The sequence below is a fragment of the Ascidia mentula genome, chromosome 7, assembly GCF_947561715.1.
Source record: "Ascidia mentula chromosome 7, kaAscMent1.1, whole genome shotgun sequence".
NCBI classification, from domain to species: domain Eukaryota; kingdom Metazoa; phylum Chordata; class Ascidiacea; order Phlebobranchia; family Ascidiidae; genus Ascidia; species Ascidia mentula.
The window spans coordinates 9,867,698-9,895,637 of NC_138572.1; the positions used below are offsets into that span (position 1 = coordinate 9,867,698).

Consider the following 27,940-nt stretch of genomic DNA (forward strand, 5'->3'; position numbering starts at 1 on the left):
TCTACTGATATTAAATTCCAATTAATGGGGGTTTCCAATTTATAAACACATTTTCTCAATCTGAGTTGGGTTACAGATTAAAGGTAAACATGATCCTATATATTCCCGAAACAGGCAGTAGATCGAGCCTAATCTCATAATCTCGTTTTTTCCCTGATGCTTTCCGGCGATAGGACAAACAATATGTCGAATGGACAGCTGAAAAGCGACCCTGAATTAGGCGATTCCAATCAATCTTCCAACCAGGAAAACGACCAGGAAACAGCAGTTTTCATTAATCAGGACGACAGGGTGTGTCGAAGGTCTAGCGGATCTCAGCGACTCTTTCAAGTAAGAAAATAGCCTGTAATGACATTGTATGTAAGGTTGCGAATGAATTTAGATCTACTACACACGTAGTGCCAACACGTTTACATAAATCACATGTTTGTTGATGTGTGTGTGTGGTTATATAGTTTGATAAAATAAATCTCTTTGAAACTATAACTAGCAACGACGACCTTGCACATCTCTAGGCAAGTCAGACATTTGTTTATTATGTAATGGGATTATTTTAGGCGGTAAGGGATGTTATGACGCGACGTTCTTCGAGTCCACAAAACAGTCCAGTTTCAGGCACTCCACTAAGTTCCAAGCGTTCTCATTCGTTGCAATCACCAGCGATCGCCAAACGCAAAATGTTTTTAAAAAACCGTTTTAAAAGCACGTGGATGACAGGTGAAACACGTATGCCTTTTATTTTCTAACCTTATTCCAACTTCTAGGAAAATTCAAGTGTAAATTTCTAGTACATTAGCTTTGTTTATATCCATCAAACATGTATATTTATATGTACGTATTTTGATAAAGTCATCAAAGATTACTGTTTCCTAAACATGTTTAATCGCAATAATCAACTTCCACCGCACAATGATGTATGTTTGCGCAAATGTATAGACAGTCTGACATTAGCCCAAAGGCATTATCGCCGATAAATCGTAAATTATATTTAATCTAATCCCTTTTCGCCAGTTGAAGTAAATGAAGCAGACTTAAATTCGGATAATATTTGCAAGATCTCAGACTCACCAAACTGGACTTTTAAGGTAAGTTCTGTTCATTATGAGTCATGAGCATTTGGTTATAAAGCATACGTCACTATATGTACAACACAAACCTCGGTGAAAGCTTGTAGGATTAAATACACGACTACGCATATATGGGCTTGACTGCTCAAATGCAGACAACTTTTTGTAAGCGCATTGGCACATTCCTTTCGTTTTATATAGTGAAGCTGGCTGGTCTGATTCTTTTGTAATATTTGAAGCAATGCTGAGCATTAAATTTGCCGAAAAAAGGCTTATAAGTTGGAAAATATATTATTTAAGGTATTAGGACACAGGCATTTTGTTGTAACTAGTATGCAATCAACAACATGCGGTTTTAACAATGCTGCGGCGTGAGCAAGATTTTCCACAAACAAACTTGCGTGTTAAAAAGCAATCTGACACAATGCATTAGTAATGAAGTTCATGAGATTAATATTTCATATAGATGGGGTTAATAAGTGTTAACCCTCGAAAACTAATCCTGGGGTTAAATGACGTAACGGATACGAAGTGTCGCAACAGTTGCGCAACACCTGGTCAGGTGGTGCCTTAGTTCTGGTTACACGATTGGGTCGAAAACAAAATTTTTGACCTTTTTGTCTTATCGTATTTTCGCCGAGTCATTTCCCCCGCACTGTGTTGTTGTTGTCTGAGGTTTATTTATTATAGGGCACATTCCATTGATTTGGAAAGGAGAAATGGTTTTTGCCAACGCACTGTAACGAATAACACTGGACTCGTTTAATCATAATTCATTTTGCTACGCAAAACTGTTATTTTACCAACAGTGCCATGATTATTCACGTAAGAAAAAAATTATTTCAAACACACTTTAATGATGCTTAGGAAAGCTAAGTGACAAAATGACGTCTTTTGTTGAAAGCAAAAGCTTGAGAAAACGAAATCTCAAATATTCAGGAATTCCCTACGTAGGGATCGATATTCGCTGTTACGTCACAAAGCGGTTTGTTTATCGGCATAAATGGCCTTTAACAAATACCGCCATGTGGTGACTGGCAGCGGCATGTGGTATGATGTTTGCATAACGATCGTGAATCTGTGCAATGATTTTACCATACAATATGGTGAAAGATGATTCATTTTATTGAGCACCTTCGTATTGATAAATGTGTTTGCGTTGCTGAGAGAAATTGAGTGAAATCACGATTAAACGACGATTTGCAGATTTGTCGGCATTTTGGGGGATTTTTGTGACATTCGTGTGGCATTTTTTGAAAGGCTAATAAGTTTGTTTTTGTATTTTTGAATTTGGCATTAATTTCGCGCAATGGCATTTTACATAAGTACGAGTATTGCTAGAATTCGTTTCGTTTATTTCGTGCTTTATGTATACAACGATTTACACTGTTTGCAACTCGGTGACAAAACTTGTTATCCTGCATGGCAACTTTAATTCTGCGCACGACCGCCGTTAAAGCAGAGTTTCTCAACTGCGTACGCCTAACGGTCCACAGTGACATATTGCGGGGGTCCAACGGACTTTTCTAAACAAGAACAGTTTAACAATGAAGTTATGTTTTGTAAACATATACGTTCAACACGAAAAAGGTCTTGAAAACTTTGTCGTTTTTGGGTGAAACAAATTGTTGAAAAAGTAGTTAAAAATTCGCTAGGTGGTCCACAGACCCATAAGAAACGCTGTTTTCTCTTAACTGCGCTTTGTTCCGTCGAGTGTGGCTGCTATGCGATCGCAATCTAAACAACATTTGGCTGCGAATATTAATTATAACAGTATTTGACTTAAAAGGACTAGTTTGTCTTAAAAAAGCCTCCATATCACGATCTTTGCTGGCAGGAAAAAGTCGTTAATAATTCATCCTAATCGACTCATAAACACTATTTTGACACGGGAAGATATTTGGAAACGTTTTCATTGCTATTGTCATACATCATCCCCGAAAGGCCAAAATTATTAAATATTAATCAAAAGGACCACGTCGCAATTGAAACTGTTTTTGCCACAAACCATTTTCTAATAACAGGAAAACAGTTTTTACGCAATGTTTTGAAAGTCGTGACTCGGCAATTTTTGCACCTGATTTTCGGGTGACGAAGCGCGGATGCCATGAATCAGCAAAAAACATGGAATGTAACGTAAAAGGAGACCATTGTTTTTGCTCGCTATTAAGTTACACTCTTTTCAGAGACTTGAACTTTTAAACTTTAAAGCATCTTAATTAACCCATTCTCGTGCGAGCTACATCTTATTTTGTAGAAAGTGTTTTTGGTCCTTGGCACGAATGCTTTTTGTAACCCTTCTTTCTAACACACATGTAACATCGTCTACGATTAGTCAAAACGATCTGTGTTACTTTAAAACCTTAAATGAGTCCGTAGCAATGCGCAATCGTCCCTCTTTACGGTTGGTAACGCTTCATTGTTACTTGGGCGTGTTTTTCTTCACAATGCTCTGTCGGTATATCGTTTTACACGGCTCAACGTCCGGTCATATCAGCTTCCCAGCTGACACTTTGTGTTTGTTCAGCATGCAAGGCCGTAGTGTTCAGGTTGGTTTATAAGGGGAGACGCGATTTTATCGTAACAGTTTAGGGCAGAGTTGTTGGCACAACGTACGTGTGTTTGTAGTAGTGTCGGTGTAGCACAACATAGCGTTTACGGAGACCCCGGTTTTTGGCTTGTCTTACATGGAGGCATGCCCAGGACACAATACATACGAATAGCACATCAAGACTTTGCAACTAAGTTTTTTTGTTTCTTTTGTTTGTTCGTTTTTTCGAGAAACGCGCCTACATATAACAGAACAGCGGGTATTGAAAACATTACTGCGAAATGGTGGTAGTGGTATCGCGAACCACAAAGGTGCCTTTAAAACGCCTTTAAAACGCTGTTTGTACGAATATTTCAATGTATTGTTGTTGCACCACAACGAGTTTGTAGTAAAATGGGGTTGAAAATGAATCGTTCTATATTACAACTGAGCCATAGCTGGATTTGCATGAGCGAAAAGTTTTCAACAAGTAGAACCGACACAGATTCCAGACAGACCGCCGCATTCGGGAAACGATAAATATTCAATTGCCCGTGTCCGCGCGGATCACTACAGGAGTGTAAACAACAACCCTTGAAGCTTGACGGAAAAAATTCTTTTCTGACAACCGGTATAGCAGTGTTGATATTGAACAAAATACTTTTCAAGGCTGGTAAATTTTATTGTAGTGACGTTTTAATCGACGTTTTAGCGATACAATCAAATTTGCCAGAAGAGCAGTGTTTCAGAATCTAAGCATGCCTTCTTCAATGCATTCAATGTTAGTCTGAAAAACATTGCAGCGGCGAATATTTGCTTTGCGTAAGTTCGTACACCGTTCGGTAACATATTTGCGTGTCCATGCATTTTCATTGCCATATTTGTTTTACAGTTATGTATTACTATAATTTGTTGTGTCACCATTGAAGACAGTAATAAATAAGTAAGAATGTCGCATTGGCCTTCTGTAAATGTTGTCACGCCTAAAGCAAAAGGGTTTCGAACACCATGCAAAATGAAGAAGATTTGTAGAATGGTAGGAAATGGCGTCAAAGCAGAAATAACAGAGGAAGACGTGGAATATTCTACCAAGGTAAGAAAATTCCTGGCTGAACCAAAATTTATCATCCTGCAACGTAACAATAACGACAGGAGCACTGACAATTTTTCATGATCAAATGTAATTCTGTTTCTTCCCGTATGCAAAAGTCACTGCCCTATACACCGTCTCATTTCGATTATAGTTTCTTCCTAGCTTAACATGCTGTTGAAAGTGTAATGTTTAATGCTTTGTGCCCGACCCGAAAAATCCTTTAAAGCCTGAAAATAGGCCCAAAGGGAAATAGCGCGGCAAATGTGTAAATTCAGCGAAGTGTAAATTCAATTGCTTTAAAGAGTTTAAGCTACGTATAAAGCTTCACTATGAGGTGTGACGCGACTGACGTCACCACATGCTCATTCGTAAAATTGAAGTGCAATTATGACGCAATTTTGACAAGAGCCCTGATTCCTTTTGCGATTTTTCAACATTAAACCCGATTTCGAGCCGAAAACCAGGCGCGACTTATACTGCACTCAGTACTGTTTGAAATATTGTAGACAAATTAATTACATTGAGGCGTATTCCGACAAGCAATCGTTTGTACTGCGCGTTTCCAAAACCGTATGGAAATGCTGCAAAAACAAATTTGATCGCAAAGAGTTATATTTGCTGTTTCCGTGCGGTGATTTAAGTAACACAAACATGAGTTTGAAAGTTACTACAGTTACCAATGCGCACAATTCTGCGAAAAATCTTCTGGTGAAAACTCCACCTTAGGAGTTAGGAGAAAGTGCATGCAATGAATATCGCCGTTTTCGCGCAACAGCCTACACGTATACTCAGAATGGTAGGTCTTTTGCAGTGAGCGAGATTGTGGAAGCGTGAAGTCTTAACCTAGTGAGTTGTCTTAAAAACGCATCTGGTACATGGACTTCACCTTTCTCGCTAAAATAACCATGTACGTTTTTGGTCGTTGAAGTTTTTCAACTGAAACTAAGTCTGTGTTTAAGCATTTCATAGGAATTGGTCAAATGCCAAACATGCAACTACACTTAACTCTAAAACAGCATGTCCTTTACCTGTGCCTGTACACTTAAATTTAGGTCGATGTGAATGCAATTACATGATTTTGGATGCTTTCGCGTCATTGCGCGACTTTTAAGCTCAGTACAAATGCAATTTCCGCCATAGGATATGCGAATGACTCCATGCATGACAGCACATGTGTGGCAGTTTGCTTGCTGTGATGTAATGCATGCCTGGAACCAGTCTAAACAAAAGTTTCAAGTTGGCTTTTTGACCTAACATTTCAAGCGTACAGGTGTGTGAACTAGCACATTTGACGAAGTGCAACAACGTGTATTATTTGGTTGTAAATCACAAGTTTTGCAGTTGGTGACACAGATAGTTTTGAGTTGAGTGTTACTATAAGTTTAGCTGTATGTCAATGATTAACAAAACTGACAAATAACCGATTCCATTAGGTTGCTGAGTACTTATTATGTTGTTGTTGGAAGTAAATGTCTCCAGGCTGTTTTGCAATTTACAAACAGAGAAGGATTTCATGTGACAAGCAAAGATTATGGGAGGATAATTCGCGAACTTGTCTCTGAAATGTTATCGATATAACGAAAACCTGGTCAAAGTTAACTCTTAACTACATGAATTAGAATACCAGAATACAGCATCATAAGGTGTGTAAATTAGGGTCAGAAGCATTAAGGTGCTCTGCTGTCATTCTAAGTTGCAATTGAATGACTTCGAAATCAGCAATTCTTTAATAATGCAACACCAACTTGACGCCATAAAAACGCCTTTTTAATAATTAACATGATGTAATTCGACCTCAAAGGTCGCATATGATATCATGTAAACCATCTTTTCGAGCAGGAAACTGAATATAAACAATGTGACATGTAGTCTGCGGGTTTCTTATATTTGCCATTGCTTTACAGACTTCCTTTGCTATTTATCAGTACTTTGTGGCCATTAATATTTAATTGCGCATTTCTTTAAAATTGTTCCAGTTTTGGTCGTTTGTGTGAATGTTTGAGAAAAGCAAGATCCGTTCCAAGTCCTTTAAGACGGACGACGCAGCTCTAGCTACTGTATTGGCAGTAATAACAACTGACTGAGTGAGTGAGTCCACCCTGTACAGCCAGTATTTGTCTATTTAATCGATCGTTTTAAAGAGCATTGCTGTTCAATTGTTATAAAATGAAGAGGCATTGTTTGTGGCGTGAAAGAAAGATTGATGCCTTCAAGCAAAATGAAAGAGATTGTTGCTCAAATATTTCATATTTGTTTAATGGTTTTATTGGCTCCAAACAGGCCCAGCTATTTTATGGCTCGGTCGATGTTGGTACTGTAGATTTATTGGCAATTTGTGAGCTATCAGATGGAGCACAGTAACGCTTAATAAGCGTGGATGGGTAAAAAACGTCTTTTACAGCTTGTTTAAGCTATGGTAAAAAACTCACCTTTTGCAGAATTTTCTGCATGAAAAAAGTTTGTTAAGGAGTATATATTACCACATGACGTCGAATGGGAGACATGGCTTAAAATTTAACAGCCATATGCAGTCTGTTAAGACGAACCTGGCGTACATTGAACGTGATGAAACTGCAAATTTGGATAGAAAACTGTCGTTATTCACTCGGTTTTTGCTTGCACTTACATCGAGTCAAGATAACGAATTACACACAGCAACATATTGGGAAGATCAGGAGTATGTGGATCGTACCTTTATCAGAGAATATGAGAAGAAAATCAGTAGAGCGACTGAAGTTAGTGCGGGTTTGGAGTGTTGGCTACGTTTGTCTTAAAAGTCTGTTTTACCATTGTAACTTCTGGTCGTTTTTATGGCGTGTGTCCACCGTTACCAGTTTCATTATTGGGGGAATTGAGTAGTCGAAAAATGTTCACTCTTTACAGTTTGCTGATTATTATTGGCTTATTTGCTTCTACTTTTTTGTTAAATTCCAGCTTGCAACCAAGGGAAATGTGAAACAACTGGCCTCAATATGCAACATCAATCCCGACCGCATGATGGCGCGCGATCGCAAGGGAGCCACTGTTCTTCATTATGCGGCAGCAAGCGAACAGATTTCTATGATAGAATTTATTCTAGGTTTTCCTGGTGGAAACGATCGTAAGTATATTGACATCCACAAAATTTTATAAATATTATATCACGTTAAACCAAGTATTTAAAATTGCGTAAGAAACGTGAAACCTGATTTAAAATATCACAATATTTAATACATGTTGTTTTTGTGTTTTTGGAATATGTAAGGGGGGCGTTCTACTTTGAAAATCCATTTATTTGGTAGCTGCATTCTCCCTTTCTTGTATACTGAATATAATTATGATAAGCAAAGTGAAGCCAATGAATTGTGAGAGCTGCATAGCAGCAGTGGCCATCTGTATCCAGCTTACACAATTCGTAAAATTTTGTTTTGTGCTTGTAAGTATGTCAAAGTTACCAATCGATTTGTAAATTATACAACTTGTGTAGTATCGAGTGAATTACAAAGTGATTGTTGCATGGTTCTAGAATAGCGCAGCCTTGCTTGTTAAAGAGATTGGTACGCCACTAACACAACCACGCTGGATCAAAGCTACTTCAATCTGAAAATATTTCATCATTAGTACTGAATGCAACTGACGACCTCTCCTCCACTCCACTTCACTGGGCGATCGAGAACGACAAACCGAACAGCGTGAAGTCACTTTTAACCAAAGGCGCCGATCCGACGTTGAAGAATTCAAGTGGATATCCCGCTCTACTTATTGCCGTACAAAAGAACTCCCTGAATTCGCTGCAGGCGTTGTTAGAAAAAAAGGTTCGAATTGTTACTTTTTCCAATGCCATTTATGATTTGTTGCGTGCTTGGAATACTTGTTTCAAACCAGACACAGTTAAAAACATTGGCATTTTTAGAGATTTTGCGCAATTGTAGTGTTGGTTTCTTATTCTAATTTTTACGTGTATTTTTCCGATACAAACAGATCTTTGTGATACTTTTTTTTCAAATAGTTTTTTTTTAAAACAATTTATGTCTCAATTGTTTCAAAATGCTTAAATTCTTTGTAGGTCGACGTACACGTGCGAGGCAACGCCGGCGTAACTGCGTTACATGTTGCAGCTGTAAACGACAACGCAGAAGCCTTTAAGATGTTGCTTGATACTGGTGCGAAACCTTGTATGTCCTGTACACAAGGTTATTACCCGCTACATGCTGCTGCGCTCGCTGGCTCGAGAAAGTTAGTGATATTTAAAAATTGTTATTTTTTGCATCTTGCTGCCTCTTTTTGCATCTTGCTGTAGATCGGTTCTATTGCACATTTGTATATCGCTATTTATGACGTCATTAATAAGTATAGTGCTAATTTAAGTATCGGCCTAAAGCTAAAAGTGTTTTGATTATAACAGTGTTCCTCAAATGGAACTCCATGGGCCTTTCCTAAGGGTCCACAGCACTTTCTCAAACAATAGTACTCTCAGATAGGAAGTTATTTTGTGTTGGTTCAAAAAAATTTCGAAATAATTTTCGTCGGTGATTGGGATCATAAAGTACAGAAATATCTTGGTGGTCCATTTTTTATATCTTGGTGGATCCAAATTGATTCCTGTAGTAATTTCTTGACATTTTCTCTTGCTTATTTGTAGAATCCACAAATTCTTGTTTTGTAGAGTTATGACGTTGCTGTTGGATCACTGCCAGCAATACGGTTACGCGAGTGGAGATCTTCTTTCGTTCGGAGACAAAGAAAGTTCGAGTCCTCTCCATTGTGCGGTTACTGGTGGTAATATCGTCGCGATAAAGTTGTGTCTAGAGTAAGTAATAAACTCTATCTAAAATATAAAAGCTGGTTGAAATTAAACCAAATCTAATTTTTCCATTTTCAAGCACACATTTTTCATATTAATCGGAATTGCTCTTCTGGCACTTAGTTTCTAAAGTGTTTATTGGAAACCAACGTTTCCTTTGCCATTCGGCGAGACTTCTTCAGGGTTATGTCAACAGTGAAGCATTACGCACATAAAACATAACCCTGAAGAAGTCTCGCCGGATGGCAGACGAAACGTTGGTTTCCAATAAACACTTTAGAAACTAAGTGCCAGAAGAGCAATTCCGATTAATTAGTATGCCTGGCAACAAAAATAGCAGTACATTTTTCATATATTTGTACGTTTGAGTTGAACATGGAAAGAAATATAACTACGTTAAAGACAGTGCACACCTGTTTAGACCTGTTGACACCATATAGGTCAAAACAATGTGCGCACTGTCTGTAGCTCACTAATCAATATGGCTCATTTGTTTCCATGTAACTAATGCTGCTTTCTTTTGGTTATTTCACTAAAGTTTATAAAAATAAAATATCTTTGGATAATCTGATTAAAGAATAAAAAAACTGGCCCTTTGGGTAATTAATTTTTTTGTCGCTTATGAAAGTTAATGTCGGCAAATAAAAAACCTACGCATGTTTGTATAGATACGGTGCTCGCCTGGATGTGAAACAAGCTGATGACTCGACACCCATGCACATGGTTTGTGGTCAGGGCACACTTGACATCGTGAAAACCATGTTTGAAATCGCAGCTGATCAGGCGCAGGCAAGTTTGTCAATGCTCGACAAGATGGACCACTCGCCATTGCACAAGTACGAAATTTGAATGTATTCATTAACGTGTCATCTAAAATGTCTTTTTTGTAACAACATTTCCAGCATTTGTAACTTGGTTTCTGTTTTTCATTTCTTCGTTATGCATTTTACGCAATATGATACAATAATTTGAATTGTTAATATAGTATAATAACAAATACAAACCAAAATTAATAATAAACAGGTGTAACTGTGTTTGCTATAAATGTTTTTTTTGTCTTTTTGGTGATCATTAATGCTTACAACACTATCATCTTACAACGCAAAAGTATATCATTCTGTCGTATGGCAAGGCAGGATCACCCAACTTTCAACGCCCTTTACTTGCCGATCTCAGCTAGCGAGACCTACGTTACGTTTTCAACAGGGCTGCAATGTTCAACCATCCATCAGTGATCAAGTACCTGGTGGAGAAAGGAGCGGATCTTGAGATTTCGGATGCAGAAGATCGAACTCCTCTTCTGGTGGCTGCATCTAGGGAGTGTTGGGAGAGCGTCAGAGTTCTTATTCAACTCGGAGCGGACGTCCTCGTGAAGGTTTGTGGACGATTTTGAGAATCACCTTTATTAGCGATATTCGATAACGTAAGCAATTTATCGGTTCACATGCTGTTTCATTTCGCATAATTTTTGTTTATTTATGTCGCATTTGGGTGCAAAATACTTTGAGTTGATTAAAAGTATGTCGTATTTCGTCATAAAACAGAAAAGTTCAGGTTTGTATGGAATTTGATTCAATAAATTTTCATGGGTTGTTAAACAACAATAATTTTTTTCCGCAATATATTTTTGTTACAAGGAGTCTTGCAGCAAAATAAATCAAATAAATACCAATCGTAACTCACCAAATAAAAGAACATTAATTTTAAAACCAGCAAATTGCTTTCATGCAGGATTCGGAGGCAAGGAACATAATGCATATCGTGATCCTTAAGGGCGGGGATATTTCAAAGATTTCATCAGATGATAAAATACAAGAAGCTTGTCGCACCATTTTCAACGTCAGTACATCTTTCCGTGTGTTTGAAGTGTCCGTAGATTTATTTTTGTGCTTGTTACAACAAACGTTTTATGGCGTTTCTTGAAAGATGCCAAGTTCAAGGAGCCAGTGCATTAAAACTATAGAAGAAATTTCGAATAAAATTTGATGATTAAAAATTAGACTTTCTTGTTATTTACACCACAATATATTCATTTAAAGGCAACACAGACTGGTTTGAAAAGTAAAGACAAATCAGGCGTAGTAACACGTTTAATAATTGCACATGCAATATGCATGTGCGATCACCATCAAAATTACAGCCAATGGGTTTAACTTGGGTCATGAGCATTCCTATATAGGTTCAAGTTGGAACAGAACCAGCTTTACCATCCTAACGTGTGAACGTTTCTCTAGAAACCCGAAGTAAAACAGCTACTTAACGAAGCTGATTCACATGGATGCTCTCCTCTGCATTACGCCTGCCAAGAAGGAAATCTTGCGAGTCTCAAAACTCTTATGTGTCTTGGGGTCAGCGCGCGACTAAAGTCCTGTAAAAAGCAATCTCCTTTACATTTTGCATCCATGTATGGAAGATTCAACGCCACAAGAAGGCTTTTGGACAGCGGTCAGGTAGGCCTGCCTTTATTGTTTAAGGTTTGTTGTTGAAAGCGATTTTGGTTGTAATGATATGTGTTAAAAAAGCGTATACTCAAAGAACAAAGAAAAATAACAGTCGATCACCATTAGTGTATGACCTTTCATGAAAAACAGAAATATCAATTAATGTATTGACAGCTCCTGTCTGAATAGGATGCTGATCTTCTGTTACCCATTTTTGAGTTCCTGCATATACAGAAACATGAAAGTCAGATCCGACACTGACCTGCAAAGGCTGATTCCTGTAGTCCTTACGACTATTTTTCTATTAATAAAACGTTTAGATTTTCCGCAGTCGCAACACTTCAGACTTAAGATAAAATTTTCGTTTTAGCGGTTTCCCCTCCTGTGTAATCTTCCCCGAGGTTTTTGCACTTTTTTTCTTTCGGCAATTCATTGAACATGTTGCGTGGCTTTTATCAACATTTCTAATACCTCAATTCGGGAAAAAAGGCCCCTAATCATAACAGTAACGTTGACTTGTAACAAGTCTATGGTTTACTATCTATTTTCTGCGACGTTGACCCAGTACGCTTTGCTAAAGCAACTTTTTGGACACGAAATGAGGGCAATGTTACGTAAAGTGTTGAGAAATTATTTAAAGCAACAAAATTACTGTGAAAACCGCAACCAAGTACGATATACGTATATAGCTCGTACTTTGTGTGTATACTACTGTTACTAAAAGGAAATTCATCGCCAGGTTATGGTTTGCAGTTGTGGTTTTATATCCACAAACTTAGCACTAGAATTTGCCATACTTAGTAATTCCTTCTGTTGACACATATTGTTCGAGATTGGAAAAGTAGATGAAAAGTACATAAGCTTAGTGAGCTGCATTGTTGTCACATTTGCTTGTGTATAAGTTTACATGTCTTTTAGAGCAACATGATCCCTTATTTAAGTTAACAATTTGCAGGGACCGAACATTATTAATGAGAAGGACGAAGATGGAATGACTCCCCTGCATTTTGCTGCTAAAAACGGCCATGTTAAAGTACTGCAGCTTTTACTTAATAGGTAAAATTTTCTCATATTTTTAGTTCCGTTCAAGTTTGCGTGGGCGAAACAAAATCGATAACGTTGCAAACACCATTACCTCATTATAAACATTACATGTCCGTCGATAATATACCTGTGTTTGTACATCATTAGGGGCGCAATTCTGCATCGCAACATCCACGGCGAATCCCCACTGCATGTGGCGGCCTCCAGTGGATACACGAAGACTATTCGCACACTGATTGAAACGCACAATCATCTTATCGACCAGTTCGAAGCTGAGGGGGTTGGTAACAGCGCATTTATCTCGCTTCACGTTTCCAGCTAGTCTCGCTTAGCTTGCATGTAATGTCATAGTACCAAGCAACCTTATGAGAAAATTATTCTATTTTTAGAAAATCGAGATTTTGTGTAAGAATATATAAGCAATAATATGTTTAAATAAAGCTGCATACAGCTGAGCCACAGTTTCGGCCTGCTGGGCTTCACTGCAACCTTGCCGTATCTATACGACGTTAGCATGTTTGCCGTGGCAAGATGGCCGTATAGTTACCACAAAGCTGCACTGATTGGACCTAAAAGATCGAAACAGTGGCCCTGTGTGTAGATCGCGTAAAATTTATCATGTGTCTTTCTTAGGTGTAATTTGATAGAATAAGTATTTGTTTCTTTATAATTCAAATAGTTTTTGCTATAACTTGAATAAAATATTTCTGACTCCTTTCAAAATCTTGTGTCATTTATTATATTGGATTTATCAAACTAAACTTTTTCTGCTAATGACAGAACACTGCCCTGCACCTTGCCGCGAAAAACGGCCACGTGAGTGCGGTAGAGGTGCTAATGGATTTAGATGCAACATTTCTTCGTAACAACAAGGGAGCTACTTGCTTTACTGAGGCCATTGTCAACCAAAACAGGGACGTTGCCATGGCAATAGTACAGGTACGATTCCAATATTGGACAAGTAAGTTATGACAAGGCGTATACGCATATATGCGATGCATAATATCTGCATTGCATAATATCTGCATTCAAATATCGTAACAAAATACATGTTGTGTATATTTTACGTAGGAGTTAACGTTGAGCTTAGCTTTTGTTTGCTTTTATACTTTTTTGGGCACAGAATCGGACGATGCCATTACGGCGAAATTAATATTTCTGTGAAATTTTAAATAAACGTCTATCACTCTTTGTAAGTTATTTCGATACATGACAATATAAACAGATCCGTCAGTACCACCTAGCAAGTAGACTGATTCATGTTGTCCGAATGACATTTTCTCCATTTATGATTTTTTACATATTTCCAAATGCGTTTGCCCTGTTAGCAATGGTTTAAGTTTTCTTCGTGAAACATAATCCAAAAATTTCTTTGCATGCAGCACAGCCGCTGGGAGGAAGCAATGAGCACATTTTACGAACACCAGGGACAGATTATGATTCCCATCATGCTGTTAATCCAATACTTACCAGACGTGTGCGTGGTAAGTCACGTGATGTTGGGTTTTCCCCGGTATAATAGGGTTACTTTAGGTCATTTTTGTTTTCCATTTTTTCAGGCGTTGCTCAACAGATGCAAAGAGACGGCTGATGTGGATGCAAGAAGCCGAAAGTACTGGATTCGATACCACTTTAAGGTAACAATTATACTTGTGTTATAATTGATGCTATATTGGTCTAGATATAAGCCAGTGTAATAGAAGATATAGGTTCAAAAACAGTATGAAGGACGCCAATAGAAATTTTAACCTCGTGAATGAAAATGTTTTAATTGCACGAAAATCGAAACCTGAACAGCAACACTTCTAACGTGACACAAGTGAAACTTCAAAGTCAATTTCAAATTATTGAATAAGAACGGTTTATGCTTGAAAAAGCGAAATATGTATTCTTAAAATAGAAGCATTGACACAACGTTATTATAGTAATATTTGAAATTAATAGTTGAGAACAATCCACGGTACACCTTACAGCAGAAAGATATCCACATTTTGTTAAATTTTAATTACAAAACACATTCATATGATGATAATCAACAATTGTTTTTAATGCCACTATTGCAAACCCGTCGAGTCTATATTCAAACACTAAACAATTTCCTACAAACACGATTTCTATTTTACTAACCCAAAATGTATCAAAAAGTATTTGGAGCCAACGGTGGAAAAAAGGCAAGAATTGTGGAAACACGCGGATGAGTTGAAACGTCAACGCGAGAAGAGCAAAGACGATGATGATGATGACACACAGGAACTTGGAAGGCTTGCTCTACCCGCATTAAACGTAAGACTAGTTGTTTTAGCCGCGTATCATTCTTTCAGCATAATGAGCCGATATTTTGCATATATTATTACTGATGCTGTCAGGCATGTGTTATTGCTGCAGTACGACTCTTCTGGCAATTTGTTATATCGACGTTTCGGCCACCATGCAGCAGCCTTCATCAGGATGTGAAAATACTTCTTTAAATAAATTACATGCTGTTGAAGGCTGTAGCTTGGTGGCCGAAACGTCGGTACAATAAAATTATTGCCAGAAGATCTGTATTCCATTATTTAACATGATGATGTAGTTCAAAGGGTTTGACAAAATGGTTGTTACTGTTTTTGAAAAAACATCTGTAGTTGTTATTGTTTGCAGAAAATGGTGGAATTCAATCGAGTGGAATGCTTGCGCCACCCAGTGTCTGTGCAGTACTTGCGCCAGAAATGGTAAGTTGTACAAATAGCTGTTCTGAAACCGTGGCAGTGATTACCAAGCATGGAATTAGTTTATGGTTTATTGACATTCATTTTTTACCTATTTTGTTGACAAAGACCTTTACCAAACTTAATGCTTCCTTCGAAATTGTTTTATGCAATTTGTACTTTGCAATCAAAGTACCATGGGAAAACATTCTCCAAAACAAGCTATTTGGCGATGAAACATTTTTTTTTTTATTTTCAGGGGAGCGTATGGTCGTCTGTTCCACGGTATTAACCTGCTCTTTTACTTAATGAGCCTCTTTCCAATCACATACATAGTGAGCACGGTACCTACGAGAGGGCATTGGGAGAACCACAATAGCTTGTACAGCGAGTAAGTATCCCAATATTCATAATTATAGTTATCAATTAAACAGTTGATGAAACAAGCAAAAAGGTTTGTATTACTGGTGTATTGGATGACAACGTAATACGCATGGCTTTTTTGCTTGCAAGGTTGAGTAAAGGGCATAATGACATTCATTCTTAGCCAAATGGCTTGAACATTCTGTTTCATTAATGCACATGTTATGAGAAATAAACGTTTCATCCATACATTTTGGGTGATCATTTACTGACATTTTTACTTTTTTTAACAGCGTCAATGGCACAATGGTTAAAGATCAACCGATGTCATACAGCGGGTTCCAAATCGCTATGATGGTTCTATCAACAATTCTGAATTGTGGGCAAATCATCAAAGAAATTGTCCAGATATATCAGCAGGTTTGTGCGTTTAGCTACAGCAATAAGTCTGCGATGATGTTGTCAGCGTTTTAAAGCAGGTTCGTCCAAACTTATTGGGCCAAAGGGCACATGCGGTTTGCAAACGATTTTCAGAGCAACGTGACGGGGCAATTATATTCTTGTTTTCACAACCCGTTGTTACCGAAACGGACGAAATAATCAGACCACCGCAGTTTCCAGCCGTTGTAGTTGATGTTTTACTGCACTACATTGTTCATTTCGAAATCTCTCTGGCCAAGGGCCGGATACCCCTGATTTAAAGCATTGAAAATGCATTTATAGGATTTCTGTTAAAAATTTGTAGGCCGGTTTTGAAATCTTATACTCCTATTTAACCAAACTGAACATTGAGAACTGCAAACAGGGTGTACATACTGTTTCGTACTGTCTTTCTACAATTCTCAATGATTATTATGGCTTTTTTGTACATTTAATCAATCGTTTGTGTTTAGCGTTTTGCTTACCTTGGGGACTTCACAAATTTGATGGAATGGACGTTGTACATAACAAGTGTGTTGTATGTTGTACCTTTTCTCACTGGTTATCCGGTCCACTGGCAGTTCGAAGTGGGAGCAATTGCAATTTTTCTTGCTTGGTTCAATCTCCTCATATTTCTTCAAAAGTGAGCAATCTAATGTTTTTGTTTCTTGAAGGAAAATCCACGCAAACAGTTTGAGATGTAAGACGACTGACAAACGACAAATGACTAACTTATATGTATATGAAATTATATGAAAGCATAAGCGATAAAAAAATCCCATGCAATTCTATAACGATTCTATCTTGCAGGATTCCAGAAATGTAACAAATCTTTATGGTTTTTTGGTGCCCTGTACCTAATGCAAATTTCATTGGCAGGCAAATACAACATACAAGTATAAAGTGTACAAAGTGTTAGCATTTTCATGAAAAATCCATTTACAATAAAATCAAAAGCCGTAACCGATCAACAATAAAATGCACTAAAATTGCATTTAACTGAACTGTAAACAACATCCTTTTAAAGACACTAAGTCATACCAACATTTTGATGGCCAGATTAAACAACGCAATGGACCGGATTTGGCCAATACCTGTGTAAAATTTTTCCAGACTTCTTTATTTCGGTTTGTTCGCTTGTGCAGGTTCGACATTGCTGGAATTTACGTTGTAATGTTCCTTCAAATTCTTCAAACCCTGGTGCAAGTGATTCTCGTGTTTTCGTTTCTCATCGTCGCGTTTGCACTTTCCTTCTACGTTCTCATGCAAGAGGAGGTAAAAGTGAAACAATTTGCTATAAAATTACGTACTTTTTGGTACTCCAATATAAACTACAGTAGCAGTATTACGAATTCAATGACTTGAAGAAATGTTTTAAGCAAAAAAGTTTGAAACTTTTAAATGTTAAGTTCAATTTGGTTGCCTATTTTGCATTGTAGCCTAAAATCAGTGTTGTTTTTTTTTCTGAGATGTTTACTGTCATTCAAGAGCAATATCTTGAAAAATAAAAATATGCTTATTTCTAAGAAACGTGTTTTTCGATTTTCTTGCTTAGTTTTTATTTTTTTTTGTTACAACGGGATTTGAACCCAGGATATCCTGGCCACGAATCCCAACCAGGTTTTCTTCTTGATATATGGGTCGGGCGCTTGGCCAATGCTGCCAATCACCCGCCCTTGCTTACTTTTTATCAGTTATATGTCGCAGTGTAATAGACGTTTGCGCCCCATGTGCCCAACAAAAGTTCTTTAAATAAAATAAACTCAGTGAGCTGCAGACAGATGGCCACTGTTTGGACCTATAAGGTCTCATCAGTGCAGCTTGGTGTGACTCTTAGCCGACTTTGCCGACCAAACGGCCAAGCAATGACTTCCACTCTATGTGACTATACAATCACCGTCATCCGTTGAGCACTAAACTAGGTGCATCCACATGCAGAAAGCAAGGTGGAAACTCCAAGCAAACCTAAACCTTTAGTGCCGTCAGGTTTTTTTGAATATTTCCTACAACTATTCTTATATTTTTAGACCGACAGAGCATTCAAAGACCCGCCTCTTGCTATGCTTCGAATTTCAACAATGCTCTTGGGAGAAATTGGCTACGTGGAAAAATTCCTCACTCCGTTTGTTGATGATGATCCCGCAACTTTTCACTTCGGAATTCCAAGCTTGATCCTCCTCCTGGTCTTCATCCTGATGATGCCGATTCTCCTCATGAATCTCCTCATCGGTTTAGCGGTCGGAGACATCGCACAAGTGCAAAATAACGCCGTCCTTCAGCGTCTGGCTATGCAGGTTTGTCCAACAGTGCGATATTTTTTAGAAAGACCAATCATTTTCGGATTCCCCAGTCCCCAGTCCCCAGTCCCCAGTCCCCAGTCCCCAGTCCCCAGTCCCCAGTCCCCAGTCCCCAGTCCCCAGTCCCCAGTCCCCAGTCCCCAGTCCCCAGTCCCCAGTCCCCAGTCCCCAGTCCCCAGTCCCCAGTCCCCAGTCCCCAGTCCCCAGTCCCCAGTCCCCAGTCCCCAGTCCCCAGTCCCCAGTCCCCAGTCCCCAGTCCCCAGTCCCCAGTCCCCAGCATTGCCGTAGTGTCGCTTATGCTCTCAACAAATATTAACTTAATCCGTTACTGACGATGTCAGGCATAATCTTAATTAAAAAGGCATTTCTTATGCCAGGCTATTAACTCGTTAACTTATGTTGTTTTCAATTTAAAAGGATTACTCAGTATAAGACGGTATGGTACTTCGAACCGAAATGTATATTTGTACAAAGAAAATGGTGAATCATTTATAAACGTGCTTTTTGAGGAGAAATTTCAATTAAATTGCGACTGTTCTTTCACAAGCATGCCAATAACACGTGCACCGTCCGCTTAACGTAAACCTTAGTTGCCTAATATTGCTGCAGTTGCCGTTCAGTACAGACAGAAGCCTTTCAAAATGGCTATATTTGAGTATATGCAAAGCAAAGTAATTTATGTTTATTATTACTTCAGGTTCAACTCCACACATCGATCGAGACGAGACTTCCCATTCAATTCCTGATGAGAGTTGACAAACCATCGGTGACACTTTATCCGAACCGCTGCGGGCATTGGCACAAACGTGTATGGCATGCGGTATGTAAGATTACTTTTTATTGCAAATAATAAAAAAGCTTGGTCCTCAGCGTGTATTTTTTTGCATTAAGTGATTACTTGGACTGAACTAGATTATTGCACAATCATCCAAGATACTGGTTTACAGAATATACATATTTCGCCTATACGGCATTTTTTGTATTACTTGCGTTTGGATAACACGAGATTGCAAATCGTCACAATGTTAGCAAGAGTAATATTTCATGCAATGGCATGATTGGCAGGATCGCCCCACTGCGCAGGTCCTTGCTTGGCGATCACAGCTATCGTATCGATTTTTTCAAATCTTGCTCCGACTTGTCAGGAAAAATGGCTGATCCAGCTAGGCTGCAATGCCTGGGCTGCCAAGCCTATAAACCTAATGTTAGCAAGTTGTCATTCCAAACGTAAGATAAGGCGCTTGTATGTTGTGAAAATTTCTTATTTCCTATGTCTGTTTGTGCCTAGACTGAAATATGTAGAAAAAATGTGTCCAGCTTCTTTGGTATGGCACAACCCGGCTATTCAACTAATGCTGTGCGCAGGTTTTCCAATACACCGGCATCCAAGCTGACTACGGTGACAACGCAGAAGGTGGAAGCGATCCAAGCATCCAATACATGCAAGTTGAAATGCAAAGGCAGAAGCAAAGGTGGGTATAGGGCTATATAAAAGACCAATGGTAAATAACAAAAACAACTAATAAAAAGAAAAAGTTGCAATTTTAAATGTTAAGAATGTGTTATTGACTGTACAATCAAAATACGCAGTTTTGACAGGTTTATTGTACATCTGTGTTTACATTAACGTTTCAACACATGGAACTTGTGTGGAAGCAATATTTTGCAATTCGATGAAATTTGCCCGCGAAATGTTTTTTCAATGCTTTGCCGTTTTTCGTGCAAAAGGCGAGATTCTCGAGGAATTGGTTAATTATAACTATGAGATGCCAAGGCCCTTCCGCTTTCGCCAACATCACACACGAAAAAACGTCAAAAAGGAATCCTTGTAACGAAATTTAAAACGCCCTGTCGTCAACGGCTTCTAAAATTAACCTTTTCGGCCCGGAGGTCGCTTATTAAAGTGCGTAATTACCAGTGGTCTTAACTCGTAAGCCTTGGTATGTCGTGTGAAACGAGCGTTTGGCGCTTGTCCTGTTTGCCCTTTCACGAACGCGTCTGTTGGTTCCAATACGGGATAGGTTTATACAAGACAGGACGTCATAGACCAAACTTACGGTACATTGCTGGTATTTGGCAAGGTTGTGTGTCGCGTATTCGAGGCTGATAAGCAACATCGTGCTGTAAAATGAACCGCTTTTTATACAAACTTGATTGAAAACAACGTTATCGTTTGAGTTTCATGGAAATTTTTTATCCCTTCTGGGAAATTTTTTCGGCATTTTGGGAAAGATTCATACACGTTTTTACTTGAATTGGCCAGCACAATTTTATTAACCTGTATGGCTACTCTTAATATTTGCGGAATGCACATAAACATCGCACCGAAGTTCATGCGAGGAAAAATCTACTGGTAAAATAGACGGAATATTTTCATACCAATGCACGTTTTATTTGTGTGCCAAGTCAGTTTTTTCAGCTTTATGCCTCGTCTTTTCACGCAAAAAAATGGCGTTCAATATGTCAGCTGTTAATCTAATGCGCCTAAACACTTAGAAACAAGAAATTGGCAAAAAAACATGTTTTTTCCCATGTTATTAAATGACTCAAATGCGAAAGTGAAGCTATTGACAATACTGGTTACACGTAACAGGGTTTCACGTGACAAATCAACAAAGAAAATTAAAAACAGAACAATGCAACACGAAACAGAAACAGTCTATTCGAAACTCGTACTTTCCAACGCGCGCTTTCTTCCCAGAAGTCGTTTCGTTGCGGTCCGGAATTGCGGACTCACGCAATTGTAGATAATGGCGTTCACGAAGGAATTTCCAAAAAGGATTCGCGATGCCAGATATGCGCACGAGGTCCAAGCCGCTTTTGCGCTCGGATCAAACCGCAGGTCACGTGGTTCTAATTCAGGGGAAAGCCCTGAAATCATTACAGCGATTGCAGGAACAATTGCAAGAGTAAACGCTGCAACCACCGTTCTGACTGTCTTTAGCAAGACTATGTCTTTAGTATGACTCGTAGATGTTGACGCTCGCGTGTGTTCAGATTTGTCCAACTGTGATGACGTCATCTTGTCATGTGACGTCACATTACGTTGATCGTCAACGTTACGGCTTAGTGAAGGCAAGGTTGCTTCGTTCACTGAGTTGTTGTTTCTTGTAACGGTTACGTTTGCGTCTTCGTCGTCAGTGCGACGTTTTGCGCATGCGCAGCACATGGCAACACTAAGGATCCACACTAACAGAAGGCTGAGACCCAAGAATATGAGGTAGACAATGTAAAACTGTAAGAAAACAATAAAAAATTTAAAGAAGAAATCTAAAATTTCAGCCATATAGTCCAGTAAATATTCAGGTACTGCGCCTGTTACACATAATTTTCTGTTGAACTGTTACTTCACACTCTGTTATTGAAAAGACTTTGCGGTTAAGACTTACGTTCGGGGCAATGATCACACTCAATGCAGTAACAGTGTAGCGATACCTCTTCACAAAAATTGGAATCAATGCAATTACAAATGACGTCACCCATATTGCAGCCAAGGACAAACCCGCCACCAAACGTGTTTTATTTTCTCCAGTTTTCCTCTTTTTTGCGATTTCTGTGTGAAACCTGTCAAAAATAATTCGTCAAAGTTTAATGTTTAATAAAAAAAAATTTTTTTGAGCGGAAAATGCAAAATTTAGTCATAATATTCTCGTATACCAACATCCGTCCCAAAAAGTGCTTTACCTTTCAATCGTTATGGCAACAAGCGTAAATATCGATGTGGAAAACGACATGACCGTAAAAAAGCCGAAGGCGTTGACGTAAGCTGCACTGTGGTAGTGCGTCATTTTTTGGGACTGTCCCTCTTCAAGAAATGGCCGCGGTTGCAAATACATGCAGTGTGTGGTGTGCATTGATGCGGAAAGCACGCAGCCAATCAAAAGGTCCGAACAGGCCAGCGAAATTCTGTAATAACTGAAATTCAAAACAGAACGTTTCTGTTATTTTTGTCTCAATTGCTTCCGTGACCTTTAGTGCATTTGAATACAGAAAGGAGCAGCTAAGGAGAAATGTTTGCCGTTTTCCAAGAAAATGTTAATATTGCCGCCCTGCAAAGCATTGCAACATGTACCCAATGCGCTTTCTGATACAAATCTACGTTTGTTAAGTACGTTATGGCAAGGACACTATTTTCTGCGCATAAACCTAAAGTTAACAACGTTTTACCAGAAGCGCCAATTTAAATATATGAATCCGATTTAATTGTATTATTTTAAGATATTTCTGTTGTGTCCCAATCACTATTTCTTGAGTTCTGGATCCATGTTTAATCAACTTTTGGCCATATTTTTGAACAGTTTTTTATGAGATGTTTTTCAGCCTCTAACTACCACTATGTTATCACAAAGTAGAACATGTTGACTCAAACTAAAAGTTAAGCACTTTTTTAAATAAATTCAACCCACCCGTGAAGTGTTCTTAACCTCGGTGTTCGTAACGTCACAATGAGGATGACGCAATTAGCGACGACGATGCAGGCCACTAGAAGTGCATCAAAAGCAAACACAAAATAAATGAGAGCTTGACCTGACTTTGCCATGCAATCATATGAGGATGGCTTTAAAATCTTGTGCTTTTCAGTGCTGAAACCACATGCAGTTGGCAACGCAAATGGTGCAGCGTGAATCAACCATTCTGTGTACGACTGGTTCTTTTTAGTGAAGTAGTCTTTTATGTACAGGCACGCCTTAAACGCCAAATCTCTTTGATCAGAATGCAACCCTTCGCCATAAATTCTGTATTTCTGCGCCTTCAGGTCGATGTTCTGTTTTCCATGGTCGCTTTTATTGGTCCCATGGTCTAGCAAATCGTCGCAAAATGCTTCGTAATCTTGTAAACTTGTGGAGCAAAATCGAAACAGAGCCATCCTATAATACACAGTAAAGTCGTACTTCCGTTTCTTGCATTCCTCATTAAACTGTGTCCGATTGTTGGTGGACAAATTATCCAAATAATGGAGGTAGGAACCCTTTCCTGGTCTGTACTTTTCTTCAAATGATGACTTGTTTGTGTGGCCCTCAGTGTTTTGTGCTAAAGCAAAAATCGCTACAGCGACTATTGCTAACAAATTCATGATAATAACACCTACTGCACAGATTACTCCATAACCTGAAATCGACCAATTTTCGGAAAGTTGTGAATGTTTTGGTCTGACGCACGTTTTCCTAAGACTGCGAGCCGTGTGCAAAAAATTTTAACGTTTTGTTGGTGAATCGCCAAGAAATTAAAGCACTAAACTGCGCAGTTAACTATCCTTTTTAACATTTTAGAGCAAACGTGAAAAAAAAGTTTAGAGTTAAATAAAACTGTAAAATCGGAAAATTAGTTACAAAGCGCAAATCTGCAGTAAAAATATTCTTGTCTTACACAGATTCGTGCATCATTTTGCAAAGATTAAAAACAAGCCTAATTATTCTATGTTTCCAAAACCACGACACGGTTTGTGTCAAACGATGTCAGCGAGACAGCGAAATTTTTCAAATCTTATATCTTGCGGTTTGTCAAATTATGCCTCTATTTGTTTAATCGGTTTTGCCAAAGCGCTGCAAGTAAATTTTTTGAGTGATTTTTACTACTTCCAATTATGAACACTCTGTCACACTCAACAATTGCTTGTGATGACTCCGACGCTCGCTCGACGCTTAAATATCGCTCGAAGAACGAGAGGAAAGATAAATGTAGCGTAACTGACGTCACGGCGGCGGGTTAAGCTCGAAGCAGACGCAAGTCGCGCACCAAAATAACCCGAAGTTGTTGAGAACGCGCGTCACATTGAAAATGTCAGTCGGTTTGTTTATGCGATTTGAGCGAGATAGGCCGCTTGTAATGAGGCAGTTGGATTGGAATTAGGAAGTGTTAAATTGTGTGTGCGTCAAATCAAATAACAAGTGCTTATTTTAATATAAGGACCGTTAAATAGTTAAGTTGTTTACACGCGTGAGTTTTTTTTTATAATTCGATCGCAGTTTGCAGTTTTCGTACTTTGTCCAACAGTGGACTACAAATTCGTAGAAATTGTCAAAATTTTTTACGTCAACGTTGGTTCATAAATTATTGATTCGCATTGTTTACACAAATTTTACCGCAAACAATATTTGAATTTTAATCGTAAAATCCCTATGGTTTTCAATGCTGTTTTTCCAAAATATTAAAAAACAAACGCAAATTATGACCCAGAAAACGTTAACCGTTAAATGCTATTCACGTACAGACCGTTATAAAATAACACTAAAAAATTACAAACACGGTTTATGCAAATTGCAAAAGATTTATAATAAAAATGTGGTTACAGGAATCAGCGTTGTTTCGGTCATATTTCATATTAGAACGAAATCGCTTCTATAATTTCATGTGGTTGAATCTCTGTGCTTCGGGTTCATTTGCAGGCGTACATGTGTAAAACACGAAAGACCACCTGCTTTATGTACATACACTCCTTAACGCTATTTGCGAGACCATAATCGTGTTAATTTTAAATTTCTGTTAGGATTAACTTTTCTTGTGGACACTATAAGCCAGCAAAGTTTAATTAATGTATTTGGGATAAGTCACGTGATTGACCAAAAATAAAGGCTCATGTGACGTCACAAAACCAAACGTTTACGTTTGAAATAGTTGGTTCGCCGACAGTTGTGTTTAAGTAGTCAGACTGGAATGTCTTATCGACATAGATGAACCCACTACTTGGGCGAAACGCTCATCGTTGCGGTTAAGGTTTATTTTAGTAAATGTCCTTAAGTTTCTGCCCTTTAACTTTGTTTATTCTGCCTTCATGATATGATTGTCAGGCAAGATTAGTGGTGATTAATAGTGTCTGGAATTTTTACCACTACGCAAAGTGGTGTTTTTTGAACCAGGGCCGCATAACGTAGAGTAAGCGTACCAAACTTGACACTCTGGTTTAAAACTGGCACGCTAGCAGATTTGACAACTCTGGTTCATTTTTTAATACTATTACCCTCATTTCCAATTGTTGTCCTTATATTTATAAAAATAGTTCTTTCACGAAATCAACCTATTCCAGCAACACTACTTTTGCGTGACGCAACTGGAAACTTCAAAGTCAATTTCAAAATATTAAAAAAACTTATGGTCAAACGCTTTTTTTAAACATGTTTCGCTTTGGTAAGCATTTATTTAAACAACAAATGAATTAAAGCGAAACATGTTTTCAAAAATTAAGTATTTTGACACAAGGTTTTTTTTAATATTTTAAAATTGCCTTATTTTTATTTTGGTTTAGATCAAACAACGTTAAACTAAGCTTGAACACGGTACCATATATAAACGTTTGTGGTGTGCAGCTCTGTTTTAACCATTGAAACATGAACTATAAAATGTGTTCAACGAACGTTTGGTGATTATGTATCACTTTATCCAGAAAAGTATGGAATATATATTACATTAAATCCGTTGTTTAAGTTCATACAACACTAATCTACACTAAAATAAGCAAATGTATGTAAAGTGCATGACGTTTGTATCCATGAGTGATATTTGCATATCACGTAACTGAGGTGAAACAATAATATGAATATTGTCAAGTTTTGCGTCACAGAGCTGTTTCTGTACAAAGAACGTAAATAATTTGCCCCAAGGCCAACGTCTGCCCTCGCCCTGAACTTTAAGCACCGGCATACAATCATTCTAACGTACGGGATATTTTACAAACGTTCGTGCTCTGCGTCATTCAAATAACACTGGATGTTGTCACAGAAAACAAACCAGAAAATTCTGCTCACCTAATCTACATTCTCGTCAATAAGCAAAATTAATTCCTATTTTATTGTCTATTTTCTCAAACTGACTTGAAATAATAATCACTCACAAAAGTTTATTATTTTAATCTGCTTTAATGTTGTATATCGAAGAACAATTAACTGCATTTTGGAAAGGTGCGGTCTCTTCCTTTTCGTGACATAATGATAGCGATTTTACGGCACCAGTGCTAGATATTCATGTTTTGCGCCAGATAGCGTACATAAGTGATATAAACGCAAACAATCGACAACCTTTTTGCACCCTATTTCCAAAAAGTGTAAAAATTACGTATGGAGCACAAATGTGAAAGCACTGTTCAAACACTAATTATCTTGTGTTTCATCATTTCTGTTTCAGGCTGAAAACCATTCAAGCATCTTTGGACAAGCAGCACGACCTCTTGCGGTTAATCGTTCAGAAAATGGAAATCCGCTCGGAGGCGGAAGACCAAGATGAGGGCACCACGCCGTCACGTTACGGTTCACCTCCAGGAATTTATTCAGCGCTTCCCGGACATTCGGGAAGTAAATTGATGGCGTTGAGGGCCTTGAAAGCACTAAAACCATGAGACATTTGTAATGATATTGGGGTCTAAATTTTGTACAGAATTCTTTGCACTAAATTCGTTTCGTGTTGTGTAAAACATGTGTTTGACACTTTTGCCTAAATATCGTCTGTTTTCTGTCATAAATTGTGATAATTAACTCGATTTGTTCGTGACCTCATCTCATCCCTAAAACCACCTCACATTCTCCCACTTTGTGGTAATTTTCCAAAATATGTATTGTGCCAGTTTCAAAGGACCATTTTTCTGTATTGACCGCCAAACACTTTGTGTTCCATGATTGGACGTATGTCACTTATTGTTAACTATTATTGAAATGTGTTGTATTTCACTGTAACCACTCTTTCTCTAATTCAACACCCTTTCTTTGTTCGGTGCCTTCATTTCTTTACCTATCTCAGTTAATCTGACAATGTCTATTTTATGCCATCTTTAAGCAGTTACAAATGCAAAGAAATAACCTTCGAACCATGAACAGCCATTTTACTTGTGATTAATTGACGATGTTTCTTGTCACCAATAAATGTTGTTTTTGTGACACTATCTTTTCAGCTGGAATAGCGCCTTTATAATAATTCGCTTTTTATAATCTTGGTCTATCCCTATCCAGGAAAATTTATTTGGGATGACAATATTGAATACTTAACATCTTACAACGCAAGAAGTGCTTTTCGCTTAGCAAGGCAGGATCGCAGGTCCATTGTATTTGGCGATCTCGACTCTCGTATTTAGTTTACAAGGTTCACTGGCATTTCAAAAGCATTGAAGCCGTGTGCATAGAAGCGAAACCTCTTTAAAGTTCACTGTTCCGAATCATTTCATTTTGAAGTGTTCTGTTTTTCTCATGTTTAGGTTTGATGTAACTGGGCATAAATTCGAGGAAACCGCT

At 38.2% G+C, this 27,940-nt stretch overlaps 2 protein-coding genes across 3 annotated transcripts; one reads left to right on the forward strand and one right to left on the reverse strand.

Moving 5' to 3' along the window:
- Positions 1-183: 183 nt before the first annotated feature.
- On the forward strand, positions 184-27,562 carry LOC145909140 (transient receptor potential cation channel subfamily A member 1-like). 2 transcript variants are annotated; one of them, XM_082996457.1, is made up of 26 exons: positions 184-330; positions 558-717; positions 1,012-1,085; positions 7,625-7,790; positions 8,291-8,484; positions 8,736-8,905; positions 9,336-9,479; positions 10,142-10,309; positions 10,680-10,848; positions 11,205-11,312; positions 11,708-11,923; positions 12,870-12,970; positions 13,106-13,238; positions 13,739-13,897; positions 14,341-14,442; positions 14,518-14,595; positions 15,104-15,241; positions 15,599-15,669; positions 15,905-16,036; positions 16,302-16,428; positions 16,902-17,071; positions 17,574-17,703; positions 18,456-18,722; positions 19,423-19,545; positions 20,091-20,197; positions 26,844-27,562. In XM_082996457.1, the coding sequence occupies exons 1-26, from the start codon at positions 184-186 to the stop codon at positions 27,052-27,054; spliced, it is 3,765 nt and encodes a 1,254-aa protein (XP_082852583.1). In that variant the 3' UTR covers positions 27,055-27,562. The 2 variants fall into 2 exon arrangements, with proteins under 2 accessions (XP_082852583.1, XP_082852584.1); XM_082996458.1 differs by lacking the exons at positions 184-330; positions 558-717; positions 1,012-1,085 and adding an exon at positions 4,517-4,690.
- On the reverse strand, positions 20,943-24,315 carry LOC145909141 (uncharacterized). Its single transcript, XM_082996459.1, has 4 exons — positions 23,132-24,315; positions 22,410-22,640; positions 22,115-22,289; positions 20,943-21,960 (listed from the first exon to the last, which is right to left on the reverse strand). The coding sequence occupies exons 1-4, from the start codon at positions 23,797-23,799 to the stop codon at positions 21,385-21,387; spliced, it is 1,650 nt and encodes a 549-aa protein (XP_082852585.1). The 5' UTR covers positions 23,800-24,315; the 3' UTR covers positions 20,943-21,384.
- Positions 27,563-27,940: the final 378 nt, after the last annotated feature.